The sequence below is a fragment of the Pongo pygmaeus genome, chromosome 1 (genome assembly GCF_028885625.2).
Source record: "Pongo pygmaeus isolate AG05252 chromosome 1, NHGRI_mPonPyg2-v2.0_pri, whole genome shotgun sequence".
Taxonomy (NCBI): domain Eukaryota; kingdom Metazoa; phylum Chordata; class Mammalia; order Primates; family Hominidae; genus Pongo; species Pongo pygmaeus.
Window position 1 is genome coordinate 76,150,439 of NC_072373.2, and position 14,163 is coordinate 76,164,601.

The 14,163-nt window shown below is 40.2% G+C and overlaps 1 protein-coding gene across 2 annotated transcripts in view; it reads right to left on the reverse strand.

Annotated features, from left to right (window-relative positions):
• DARS2 (aspartyl-tRNA synthetase 2, mitochondrial) overlaps positions 1 to 14,163 on the reverse strand; it is a 33,473-nt gene that overhangs the window by 13,264 nt on the left and 6,046 nt on the right. For both annotated transcript variants that reach the window (XM_054464731.2, XM_054464815.2), the window contains exons 5-11: positions 13,404 to 13,499; positions 11,623 to 11,746; positions 10,604 to 10,650; positions 8,085 to 8,191; positions 6,869 to 6,938; positions 5,569 to 5,748; positions 4,149 to 4,256 (exon numbers count right to left, since the gene is read on the reverse strand). In XM_054464731.2, coding sequence (XP_054320706.1) covers positions 4,149 to 4,256; positions 5,569 to 5,748; positions 6,869 to 6,938; positions 8,085 to 8,191; positions 10,604 to 10,650; positions 11,623 to 11,746; positions 13,404 to 13,499 — 732 coding nt within the window. The remainder of the gene's footprint in view (positions 1 to 4,148; positions 4,257 to 5,568; positions 5,749 to 6,868; positions 6,939 to 8,084; positions 8,192 to 10,603; positions 10,651 to 11,622; positions 11,747 to 13,403; positions 13,500 to 14,163) is intronic.

A 14,163-nucleotide genomic window follows, 5' to 3' on the forward strand; every position in this document is an offset into this window, starting at 1 on the left:
TTAGCTTCATAAACATGGTTATGCGATCAAATGACAAACAAATATATTTTGTGTCTTTCTATTACAATAGTAAGATTTAAGAAAAATTCAATGTCTGGGCTAGGTGCGGTGGCTCATGCCTGTAATCCCAGCACTTTGGGAGGCTGAGGCGGGTGGATTGCTTGAAAGTTGGGAGTTCGAAACCAGCCTGACCAACATGGTGAAACCCCGTCTCTACTAAAAATACAAAAATTAGTCGGGTGTGGTGGCAGGTGCCTGTAATCCCAGCTACTTGGGAGGTTGAGGCAGGAGAATCACATGAAACCAGGAGGCAGAGGCTGCAGTGAGCCGAGATTGTGCCACTGTACTCCAGCCTGGGTAACAAAGTGAGATTCTGTCTCAAAAAAAAAAAAAAAAAAAAAAAAAAAAAATCCAATTTCTGCTACCAAATGACACATTTTTAAAGCTTGTTACAGTGCTTAGTTTTTCCAGTTATGCAGCTTTTTTTTTTTTTTTTTTTTTTTGTGATGGAGTCTAGCTCTGTCACCCAGGTGGCGTGATCTCGGCTCACTGAAACCTCTACCTCCCAGGTTCAAGTGATTCTCCTGCTTCAGCCTCCCAAGTAGCTGGGATTACAGGTGCCCACCACCACACTTGGCTAATTTTTGTATTTTTGGTAGAGATGGGGTTTCACCATATTGGCCAGGCTGGTCTTGAACTCCTGACCTCATGTGATCCGCCCGCCTCGGCCTCCCAAAGTGCTGGGATTACAGGTGTGAGCCACCACGCTGGGCGTGCAGCTCTTATTGGAAATAGCTGTGAATGTATTCCACAGGAGACCCTCTATATCTAATATGCAGGATAAATGTAAAACATGAATGTCTACAACTGAATTGTGAAAGAAAACTTTCAGATCAATAAAAGGATTCAGAATTTGATTTTTTGAGGTTTCTTAAAATTCTTTCTTTTTTGAAATTATCTCAATGTCTTTCAAGTGAGACATTATGGTTATCATGTTACATAACTTTGAAATGATCCAAACACTTACACAGTTTGATGTTTTGGGGTGTATTCCCCCTCCTTTCGAGAGCATGATGTTTTATCAGATCCCCTATGTGAGAACTTCGAGTGAACTCCCTCTTACCCCCAGGAATGTTACCTCAAACCTTATCATAACCCCCATATGTGAATTACTGACCTCAACTATTGGACTTCAAAAATACATATAAACTTAAGAGTTCCACAGACACTTTGATAGCACATGCTGTGACTGGCTATACTCTGTCAACTGCTTCTCCTACAGCCAAGAGATGGGTGATACCCTGTTAGTCTTGGAACTAATCTCTGAAGCCTCGCCCACCCACATTGGCACTGCCCTCTAGCATTGAGGGACCTTAGATGCAGTCTGTACTGTGGTGGTCAAACCAGCTTCTCCCAAGAACAGCTCATATAAGAGTACACCTCAAACTTTAATTAGACTTTACTTTCCCCAGAGGACTACTTCCATCCTAATAGAGCAAGTGGACTTTAATAATTTTGGAACTCACTCGCTATGTGATTAATGCACCTCAGCTACTGAGTGTTTTCCCTGTGAGGACTGTTCATGTTATTCTCTTTTTTTTTGAGATGGAGTCTCACTCTGTTGCCCAGGCTGGAGTGCAATGGTGCAATCTTGGATCACTGCAACCTCCACCTCCAGGGTTCAAGCGATTCTCCTGCCTCAGCCTCCCGAGTAGCTGGGACTACAGGTGCGCACAACCACACCTGGCTAATTTTTTATATTTTTAGTACAGACGTGGTTTCACCATATTGGCCAGGCTGGTCTCGAACTTCTGACCTTGTGATCTGCCCGCCTCGGCCTCCCAAAGCACTAGGATTACAGGAGTGAGCCACCGCGCTTGGCCCTTATTCTCTCTCTCTTTTAAGCATTGTGAACCAAAGAAAAAATTTTCTTTGTATGGCAATAAACCATGCGATTCATGAAATCATACTTTAACCATCTTATTTCTACCATATGCCACGCATCATTAACTATATTAATGTGGCATTTAACTAGGTATGGAAGGTATAAAAAGATGAAAACATGATCCACACTCCTGCAGTTCTTATATCTACTTGAGAAAGAACAAACTTGAAATGGTGTAAATAATGATAGGCAAAATATCATACTGAGCTTACCTGAACATATTTCTTATGTCTGGACTAGAGTATGGACAATAAATTACTTTTTTTTTTTAAGATGGAGTGTTGCTCTGTTGCTCAGGCTGGAGTGCAGTGGTATGATCTCGTGCTCACTGCAACCTCTGCCTACTGGGCTCAAGTGATTCTCCTGCCTCAGCCTCCCAGGTAGCTGAGATTACAGGCACCCACCACAATGCCCAGCTAATTTTTAAATTTTTAGTAGAGACAGGGTTTCGCTATGTTGGCCAGGCTGGTCTCAAACTCCTGACCTCAAGTAATCCGCCCCCCTTGGCCTCCCAAAGTGCTGGGATTACAGGCGTGAGCCACCGTGCCCCGCATGACAATAAATTACTTTTTACTGAATATATGAAGTAAATAAAAAGTAATGAGAGGCCAGGCATGGTGGCTCACGTCTGTAATCCCAGCACTTTGGGAGGCCAAGGCGGGTGGATCACCTAAGGTCAGGAGTTCGAGACCATCCTGGCTAACACGGTGAAACTCCATCTCTACTAAAAATACAAAAAAAACTTAGCCGGGCATGGTGGCATACACCTGTAGTCCCAGCTACTCAGGAGGCTAAGGCAGGAAAATCGCTTGAACCCGGGAGGTGGAGGTTGCAGTAAGCCAAGATCGCGCCGCTGCACTCCAGCCTCGGCGACAGAGCAAGACTCACTCTCAAAAAAAAAAAAAAAAAAAAAAAAAAGAAAGTAATGAGACTGAGTTCCTGAGTTCTTATTCCATTCTGGATATACTGCTCACGTATCCAAATGAGTATAGACTTTCAAAATCATAATCTTATTTAAAATATAACTGGAATGCTTCTTATGAAATTATTTTTAAAGCAGATGTACTACCTACAGAAAAGAGACATGTACCATTGCTTTAGAGTCAGTGCTTGCTCAGCCCAACCATTCTCTCTCTCTCCCCTTCCTTTTTTCTTTTTTAGTTCCATCTCCTTTTATTTCCCTGTTATTAATGCAACTGAGATGAGAACTCTCAGAAGATAAAGAATCAACAGCAATGGCCATGCTGGCGCTGATACAGGGCTAAGAGATAGACAACTGAGGCTGCAGACAGAATACTACGTATTATTTTATGCTCACATATTATCCACAATGAAGTACAGGAGTACTTCATAGCATCGTTTATTTATTTATTTATTTTTGAGACAGGGTCTTGCTCTGTTATCCAGGTTAGAATGCGGTGGCACAATCATGGCTTACTGCAGCCTTGAACACTTTGCCTCAAGTGATCCCCCGACCTCAACTTCCCAAACAGCTGGGACTACAGGTGTGAGCCACCATGCCAGGTAATTTTTGTAGAGATGAGGTCTATGTTCCCCAGGCTGGTCTCGAACTCCTGAGCTTAAGCAATTCTCCTGCCTTGACCTCCCACAGTGTTGGCATTATAGGCATGAGCTACTATGCCTGGCTGATAGCATTGTTTAAAAGGGGGAAAAAAAAAAGAAAAAAGAAAAACACCCTGGATCTGGAATGTAAACTCACATTCATAAGATTTTATTGTTCTCTACTTATGGTTTTAGAAATACTTTTAGACTCTGTATAAAAATACCTATTTTTTTTTTTTTCAAACACAGTTTTGCTCTTATTGCCCAGGCTGGAGTGCAATGGTATGATCTCAGCTCACTGCAACCTCCGCCTCCCAGGTTCAAGCGATTCTCCTGCCCCAGCCTCCCAAGTAGCTGGGATTACAGGCACATGCCACCACGCCTAATTTTTTGTATTTTTTAGTAGAGATGGGGTTTTACCATGTTGGCCAGGCTGGTCTTGAACTCCTGACCTCAAGTGATCCACACGCCTCGGCCTCCCAAAGTGCTAGGATTACAGGTGTGAGCCACCACACCCAGCAAAAATCCCTATTTTTATTTAAAAAGAATTGTTCTTTCTGAAGTTTAAATATGACAGTATTGAACAAAGTTACTTCCAAAGCATACATTCTAGAGAAACATAGAACTGTACTTCACTTACTGCTCCTTCAGGGATACATATGGCTTTCACAGTTCCATGGGGCTTACTAAGTGCATCTTGAAGAAATCCAATCTCTGTGTTTCTAAACACATCACTGATATCTATAATCTAGAAAATGGGTAACAAAAAGAGATAACTAAATATGAAGTAATTTTTATCTGAAAACATTTTACAAACAAGATTTTAAAGAAGAGAATAGATCTTGATAATTTAACATTTATAGAATACAAAGAGTGTTTACCATGGGTTAAGCAATATGACCAGTGTTTTACATATACTCATTCATTTCATATGAGGTTAGCACTCTTTATTATCCCTATTTCATAGATGAAACCAGGACACAGAAATAAGAAACTTGCCCAAGATGGCATAGCTAGTAAGTGGCAGAGCCAGAATTTAACCCAAGCAGTCTGACTTAAGAACCAGATTAAGATTCCAGGCTCGGCACAGAGGCTCACGCCTATAATCTCAGAACTTTGGGAGGCTGAGGTGGGCAGACCACCTGAGGTCAGGAGGTCAGCCTGGCCAACATGGCAAAATTCCATCTCTACTAAAAATACAAAAATTAGCCGGTGTGGTGGTATGCACCTGTAGTCCCAGCTACTTGGGAGGCTGAGGCAGAAGAATTGCTTGAAGCCAGGAGGCCGAAGTTGCAGTGAGCCAAGATCTTACCACTGCACTCCAGCCTGGGCAACAGGGCGAGACTACGTCTCAAAAAAATACAAAAAAAGAACCACTGTTCCATATTACAAACGAAGAAACAAGAAGTAGTTGAGTTGGCAGCTATAAGCTGGTAGTTATGACTTTTTGTGTACTGTATTTTTTTCATTCTAAGAATTGAGCACTGACTATTCACAGACCAGGCAGGACCAATTTCTAAAGAATGTGCACTGAGAACTGAGATATAGAAATGTCACCAGCATTACAGGGATCAAGGGATATTGCTCTTTAAGCAAACAAATAGAGGCCTGGTAATGAAACTGTTCTATATAAATTTTACCCCTGCCTTAAATACTTACAGATATTAATAATTTGAAAAAACATTGTCATATGTTTGAGCTTTTTATAGACCAAGGAAACTTAGTAACTCCTTGGATTAAAAAAAAACTGAAAAGGAAAGAATAGTTATTTTTTCTTTCAAGTTACCATTCATATCCATATAATCAATAACTTGCAAGTAATAAAAACTTTATAGCAAGAATCTTGCTCTTAGAAATGGATCTTGGAACATGATAGATAGAAAGCACCGTATTGCTAACATGCTATTATTCTCTCTTGCTCTAGCTCTGTAACAACGAAGGTAACAAGGTAACAACAAAAATATCATCTAACACTGTGTAACACTTGTCAATTTCAAAGTGGTTTAAAAAGACTGCAGGATTATTTGGGGACAGAGTCCTAGAAAAGTGAAGATAAGTACCTTCATTCCAAAGCGAGTGTCGGGTTTATCAGTTCCATAGGTGGCCAGCGCCTCAGCAAAAGTCATAGTAGGAAAAGGAACAACCACAGGATCTTTGTCATTGGGCCAGGAATACTGGAGCAAACCCTCAATTAAACTCTGGATCCCAGTCTGGTCTACAAAAGACATCTCTATGTCAATCTGAAACCAAAGTAACATATGAAAACTAATTTAGCCACAATACATACACGTTTATATATGTTTCTGCTTTCAAGTTACTATAGAATTTTGCACATAAATAATACATGCAGAGGGTATAAATATTACTGTACATCTCTTTTATGTCAGACACTGTGTTAATGGCCTTACATACATTAACTTGCTTAGTTCCCGCAACTATTTCATGGCTGAAGGCTCAGAGAACTAAGTTACTTATTTGCGTATGTGCAATTAGTAAGCAGTGAAGCTACATCTGATCCCAGGTCTGTCCAACTCCAAAGCTCATAATTTTTTCACTTCAACACATGATTAAAATGCTATTGGCTAGGCGCGGTGGCTCACGCCTGTAAACCCAGCACTTTGAGAGGCCGAGGCGGGTGGATCATGAGGTCAGGAGATCCAGACCATCCTGGCCAACATGGTCAAACCCCGTCTCTAATAAAAACACAAAAAATCAGCTGGGCATGGTGGCACGCATCTGTAGTCCCAGCTACTTGGGAGGCTGAGGCAGTTGAATTGCTTGAACCTGAGAGGCACAGGCTGCAGTGAGCCGAGACCACGCCACTGCACTCCAGCCTGGGAGACAGAGCGAGACTCTGTCTCAAAAAATAAAATAAAATAAAATAAAATAAAATAAAATAAAATAAAATGCTATCATACAGAAAGCAAATCGTAATAGCTTTGGTAAGTCCACATATTAGATTAAAATATCGATATATAAAATTATTCATTCTTAATATATAAGAGATTTGTTTTAAGGACTTTATCATGAACATTAGAACACTTTAGGAATTTCTGGCATTCCTTAGTTGCTGACCACATTCTTTATGAAAAGGACACATGCTCGTTTTGGCAGCACATATACTAAAATTTGAATGACAGTGTGGCCCCTGTGCTATCCAAGAAAAGAAAAAAATTTAAAAAAGGACACATGAAATGAATAAAAAAAAGAATAGTTTCTCAATTGCAGGTGAGTTTAATTAAATATCTGATGGATAAAATGTAATGAGAAGTAAAGTATTAATACTGCACTGGTCTTGAAAATACTATTTTCAAAATAGTAAGCCTGAATTTTAAGAAACAAGTGAATATAACTTTATACCTGAGTAAACTCAGGCTGTCTGTCTGGTCTTGAACCTTCATCTCGATAACATCGGGCAACCTGAAAATACCTACAATTGAGAAATAGCATTAATTGAGTTATGATTCTAGGAAGACATACACACTTTTCCCCCAAAATTTAAAGCAATTCAAGCTATAAAACAATGATACTTAAAAAAAGTAAGAAGGGCCGGGCATGGTGGCTCATGCCTGTAATCCCATCACTTTGGGAGGCCAAGGCAGGCAGATCATGAGGTCAGGCGTTCAAGACCAGCCTGGCCAACATGGTGAAACCCTGTCTCTACTAAAAATACAAAAATTAGCTGGGCGCGGGTGGCGTGCACCTGTAATCCCAGGTACTCGGGAGGCAAAGGCAGGAGAATCACTTCAACCAGGGAGGCGGAGGTTGCAGTGAGCCGAGATTGCGCCATTGCACTCCAGCTTGGGTGACAGAGCAAGACTCTGTCTCAAAAAAAAAAAAAAAGTAAGAAATACTTTTATTTTTTATGATTCTTTAATTGGATTAGATATACAGCTGACCTATGAGAAGTTAACTATTCTATATATTGTTTTCAAAATAAACACTGGCACCTCTGGATATTCATTTATTTAGACTAGCATGCAAATCAGTCCATGCCAGCTCTTTTTATTAAAACATTTTTTTTAGTCCATGCTTCTTCATAAATACTCTTTTGCTTTGGCCAAAGTGAAATACTTACTGTGCCATGGATACACTTGAGACTTTCTGTGCTATGCCATTCCAACTCTCATCTTCACCTGCTGAAATGTAGCTCTGTCCTCAAAGATCTAGCTCACAAAGTTTTCTATATTTCCTCAAACAGTATAATTTTAAAGCTCTTAATGCCTAACTTGCAAATCTCAATACGTTTACATTTGGTTTATATCACAGTTGGTTTTATTCATTATCCTATTCTGGCTTACTAGCCTTAACACCTTGAGAGTACAACCTATTCTTTTTTTTTTTTTTTTTAAATCCCCTCTCACATCTACTACCATAGAGCTTTGTACATAGTGGCCACCCAATAAACCTTTAATAAAGGATGACTATAAATTATGAGGGCATTTTATAAGTATTCTCCAAACTCTCATAAATTTTCTATCCTTCTCTTGAGAACAGAGAGGATTTTGTGTTTCCTTTTTTCCCTTTGTTTTTCTCTTTTCCTTTTCTGACAACTGCTAGCATAAAAAAAGCTCACCTGTCTAAACCGCCAACCATCAGAAGTTGCTTAAACTGTTGAGGACTCTGAGGGAGAGAATAAAACTTTCCAGGTTCCCTGGATGGTACTAAAAACTCTTTGGCACCCTTTCAAAGAGAGAGAAAGAGACAGAAGACAGATTATTAAAAAACAAAAACAAACCCAAAGTATAATTGACTAGTAGAAGTTGTTACTTCAGTTTATCAATGAATGACTAAAGAACAAAGTTCCTACAATGACAGAGACAATTTCCTGCTTATCTTTGAGTCCCTAAAAAGACTTGCACATAGTAGACTTTAAACACCATTGTATACAGTAGGTGTTAAGTTTATGCTTGCGGAATTGAATTTCCAATTTTGTTACTAGATGAATGAATTTTGTGTATAATTTCCTATCCAAGTAATTCTTAATTGCATTTCCAAATTAAACTGTAGTTTTATAATTTCATAGACTATATAAATCGAGTAAATATTAATGTTTAGAAATGTCATTTTTTTTTTTTTTGAGACAGAATCTTGCTCTTGTCACCCAGGCTGGAGTGTGATGGCACAATCTCGGCTCACTGCAACCTCCTCCTCCCAGGTTGAAGTGATTCTCCTGCCTCAGCCTCCCGAGTAGCTGGGATTACAGGCGCCTGCCACCACCATGCCCTGCTAATTTTTGTATTTTTAGTACAGACGGGGTTTTGCCATGTTGGCCGGGCTGGTCTTGAACTCCGGACCTCATGATCTGCCCGCCTTGGCCTCCCAAAGTGCTGGAATTACAGGTGTGAGCCACTGAGCCTGGCCAGAAATGTCCATTTTTATTTATGAAAAAAAATTTCTTTTTGAGACAGAGTCTTGGTTGTCACCCAGGTTGGAGTGCAATGGTACAATCTGGGCTCACTGCAAACTCTGCCTTCTGGATTCAAGCGATTCTCCTGCCTCAGCCTCTCAAGTAGCTGGGATTACGGGTTCCCGCCACTGCACCTGGCTAATTTTTTTTTTTTTTTGAGACGGAGTCTTGCTCTGTCGCCCAGGCTGGAGTGCAATGGCGTGATCTTGGCTCATTACAACCTCCGCCTCCTGGGTTCAAGCAATTCTCCTGTCTCAGCCTCCTGAGTAGCTGGGACTACAGGTGCCTGCCACCACGCCCAGCTAATATTTTTGTATTTTTAGTAGAGACGGGGTTTCACCATATCGGTCAGGTGGGTCTTAAACTCCTGACCTCAGGTAATCCATCTGCTTCGGCCTCCCAAAGTACTGGGATTACAGGCGTGAACCACCGTGCCTGGCCTAATTTTTGTACTTTTAGTAGAGACGGGGTTTCACCATGTTGGCCATGGTTGGTCAGGCTGGTCTCTAACTCCTGACCTTAGGTGATCTGCCCACCTTGGCCTCCCAGAGTGCTGAGATTATAGGTGTGAGCCACTGCACCTGGCCGAAAAATGTCAATTTTTAATATATAAGAGATTTGTTCTTTAAAATAATTTTTTTTTCTTTTCCATTTTTTTTTTTCTTTAGGGTCTTTAAGACAAGAGATACGGTCTTGTTGCCCAAGCTGGTCTTGAACTTCTGGGATCAAGTCATCCTCCTTGCTTCAGCCTCCCAAAGTACTAAGACTACATGTGTGAGCCACCGCGCCCGGCCAAGAGATTTGTTCTTAAAGAACCAATTCATTGGCTGGGCACGGTGGCTCACGCCTGTAATCCCAGCACTTTGGGAGGCCGAGGCGGGTGGATCACCTGAGGTCAGGATTTCGAGACCAGCTGGGCCAACATGGCGAAACCCCGTCTCTACTAAAAAAATACAAAAATTAGCCAGGTGTGGTGGCGTGCACCTGTAGTCCCAGCTACTTGGGAGGCTGAGGCAGGAGAATCGCTTGAATCCAGTAGGCGGATTCAGGTGACAGAATGAGACTGTCTAAAAAAACAAAAACAAAAACAAAAAATACCAATTTATTAGTGATTACATCTATAAAACTCAAATGAGACTGGGCAAGGTGGCTCACACCTGTAATCCCAGCACTTTGGGAGGCCAAGGTGGGTGGATCATTTCAGGTCAGGTGCTCAAGACCAGCCTGACCAACACAGTGAAACTCTGTCTCTACTAAAGTAAATACAAAAGTTAGCCAGGCATGGTGGTGCATGCCTGTAATCCCAGCTACTCAGGAGGCTGAGCCATAAGAATCGCTTGGATCCAGTAGGCAGAGGTTGCAGTGAGCGGAGATCATGCCACTGCACTCCAGCCTGGGTGATGGAGTGAGACTGCTTCAAAAAAAAAAAAAAAACCCAAAACAAACCAAAAAAAAAAAAAAAACAAACAAAAAAACTCAAAGGAAAGAAAATTTATGTGGAATAAAATGATTCTGACTCAAAATGCCCAAATAATTTTCTCAATTCTTCAGAAAAACCTAGTTAATATGACCATCCTGAGGCAGTAAATAAAATAAAAGTGGACCAAGTGAATATAAAAGTAAAGTAGTCTAGCTTTATAACTAATAGGACATTATTAATAGACAGATTGAAGGAATATACATACCCCTGGGGTCCTCTTAAACAATGTGGGGGTTTCTATATCCACAAACCCTAAAAAGAGAGAAACAGTATCACTTAGTAGATAGGAATGTGAAATTTGTCATATATGATGTCCACAATATAGTACAACAAATCTGAGGCTTCCCTTTAATTAAGAATTTTAGCTGAAATAAGCTACCAAGCCTACTGGTGCTGGTTTCTACAAATCTAAGAAGGAAGACGAAGATTTTCATAAATACTATTCTGTTCATAAAGCATACTGTTCACATAAAATAATTCTAAATATTTAATGGATTCTTGTCTACTGAACTATTCTGATTTTTTAAATGTTCTGTTAGTGTAGAAATAACACAAATATTGCAGAAGAAGTCCAGGACTGAATGAGATGTCTAGTTTAATTCACATGACATTTTTGAGCTCCCAATAAGTGACGTATGCACACTTATAAAGAATTAAGAAAACTGGCTGGGTATCGTGGTTCATGCCTGTAATCCCAGCACTTTGGGATGGTTAGGTGGGAGGATTGCTTAAACCCAGAAGTTTGAGACCAGCCTGGGCAACATAATGAGACCCTGTCTCTACAAAAAATTTTAAAAAATTGGCTGGGTGTGGTAGTGCATGTCTGTGGTCCTAGCTACTTGGGAAGGTGTGGCGGGAGGATTGCTTGAGCCTAAAAGGTTGAGGCTGCAGTGAGTTGTGGTAATGCCACTGCATTCTAGCCAGGGCAAAACTCCGTCTCAAAAAAAAAAGAAAAGAAATCTTATAGAAAAAGCCAAAGGGCTGTCCTGCCTTTGATGATGATGGGAAATACTATAATACATTAATCAATGTAATAGCCACTATCATCTTTATCATCTTTAAAATAATGTTAACTTTTCTTCAAAAACTACATTACACATTGAGTGAATTCCAGACTTCTGGCAACATCTTGACCTCATGCTAAGGAAAGGATACAATAAAACTGCTGAATAAAATAGAAGAGATGCTACAAAGCTCCAAAGAGCATCCAGGCATTTCTCTTACCATGCAGATTACAGAGATATTCCCGCATTTTCATGACCATCTGGGACCTCAGTCGCAGGTTATACTGCATTTGGAAGCTACGCAAGTCTAAGTAGCGATACTGCAACCGAAGAGCCTCTGTTTTCTAAAGAAATTGAAAGATTTTTATATTTAAATATTTTTCAATATTAGAAAGGTATTATCTTTAGAAATAGAGTTTGAATTTTCAAAAATTTTAGCTCTGTCTTTAGTTTCTATCATCAAGTAGCCCACTGTATGCTGTTAATTCCTACAACTTCAAAGTTTGTCATCAGTGCACATTTTACATTTTTTTACTATTCATTATTATTAATATCACTCTTCACTGACTGAAATTTGCCTACTTTACTAAACATTTATCCATTAATTTAAGCCCACAGTTGAATCTTGAAAAAAGTTTAAAGATTTCAAAGATCTCTTAGAAAAATACACAGCACCATTATGCTGTATCTGGGCATGGTGGCATGTGCCTATAATCCCAGCTACTTGGGATGCTGAGGTGGGAGGATCACTTGAGCACAGGAGTTTGAGGCCAGCCTGGGCAACACAGCAAGACCCCATCTCCTAAAAAAAAGATACACCAGAGTAGAAGATTCATCTGAATGGGACGCTGACTACAAGTGTAAAGAATGCAAGGGGACAGTGGATGGAATCTCCATGGCTGTACTAGTAGAAACAGTTTGCTTATTTTTTTTTTTTGAGATGGAGTCTTGCTGTGTCACCCAGGCTGGAGTGCAGTGGCACGATCTTGGCTCACTGCAACCTCTGCCTCCCGGGTTCAAGCGATTCTCCTGCCTCAGCCTTCCGAGTGGCTGGGACTACAGGTGCCTGCCACCACGCCCGGCTAATTTTTGTATTTTTAGTAGAGGAGGGGTTTCACCACATTGGCCAGGCTGGTCTCAAACTCCTGACCTTGTGATCTGCCTGCCTTGGCCTCCCAAAGTGCCGGGATTACAGGTGTGAGCCACCACGCCCAGCCTAGTTTGCTTATTTTCAAGGCTACAAATCTCTGCATCCCTCTTTGTGCTGAAAACTTAGGAAATGTCTATAACTTCTCTTTTTGAATGCTTATCTGGGGAAAACTATATATTTTCTTTTTCAAAATAAGGTCAACTCTATAATTACATTGCTCTTTCTAATTAGATAATTAAGTATTGAGAACTTAAATGTAAGACTAATTGGCCATGAAATGAATTTAAAAATCCATTAATAGATCAGTTTAAAAATTAGGAATATATAAGTCTATAAACTGTGACAAAGCTCAAAATCACATGAGTGTATAGCTCCACCAACCCCTTAAACTTTGGCAAAGAACATTCTAAATTATGGTAATCCTATTTATATTTATATGCTTGGAAGGTCAAGAGTTGCTCTAAGCACACATTTTATCACTTAATAGATATAGGATCCCCTGTCTCATTTGGCCATTTCTAAGCTAGACATAAATTTCCTTTCAAATGTTAAACAATAGCAACAAAAAACTTGAATAACATAACACCTCAAGTTTTAAAGAGAGAATCACATTTTAATCTGTCTGAAAAAACAGTCTAGGTATTTAGGGACTGTAACAGTTTATTGAACTGTCATTATTTCAGAACAGTGTGCCAAGAAGTTGTAGAACTAAGAGAACACTTCATGATGTGTCTACAATAAAATGTTTAATTTTGTAGAAGTTAAACTTCTCTTTAAAAAACTCTGAAAATACTTGACTAGTCATCAACATTTTCTAGATACTCTATTTTATTAATAACAGAGGATGGTACCTTCACGAAGTCCTTAATTTCAAAGGGCAGCTTCTTGCAGGCATTCAGAAGCTCAGCTGTTTTAACTTTGATTTCAATCTCACCTGTTGGCATTTTCTTGGAGAGTGAGAAAGGAAGTGTTTTAAAAATTACTCATCAGGATATACACAAAATACACATTTGTAGAACCTATGCATTTATTTACATATGTAAAGTGTGCAAAGTCCTTATAGTGTATAGTATAAAACACACATGTCTGTGCATGATTTTGACATTCTTATGCATATCTGTGGCTGATGTGTTCAGATATCAACAAATGTCATGGCATATCCTTGCAGTTTGATACTTGGGAGGCTGAGACAAGAGGATCACTTAAGCCCAGGAGTTCAAGACCAGCCTGGGTAATACTGCAAGACCCGTCTTGAAAAAAAAGGGCCAGGCACGGTGGCTCACGCCTGTAATCCCGGCACTTTGGGAGGCTCAGATGGGTGGATCATGAGGTCAAGAGATGGTGACCCTCCTGGCCAACATGGTGAAAGCCTCTCTCTACTAAAAATATAAAAATTAGCTGGGCGTGGTGGCACACACCTGTAGTCCCAGCTACTCAGGAGGCTGAGGCAGGAGAATCACTTGAACCCAGGAGGCAGAGGTTGCGGTGAGCCAAGAGCGCACCACCGTACTCCAGCCTGGTGACAGAGCAAGACTTAGCATGCATATTTACATAGATGTGTTTGTTTGTAGTCAAGATTTTGAAATCTGTCAGTTCATTTGTAGAATTTAT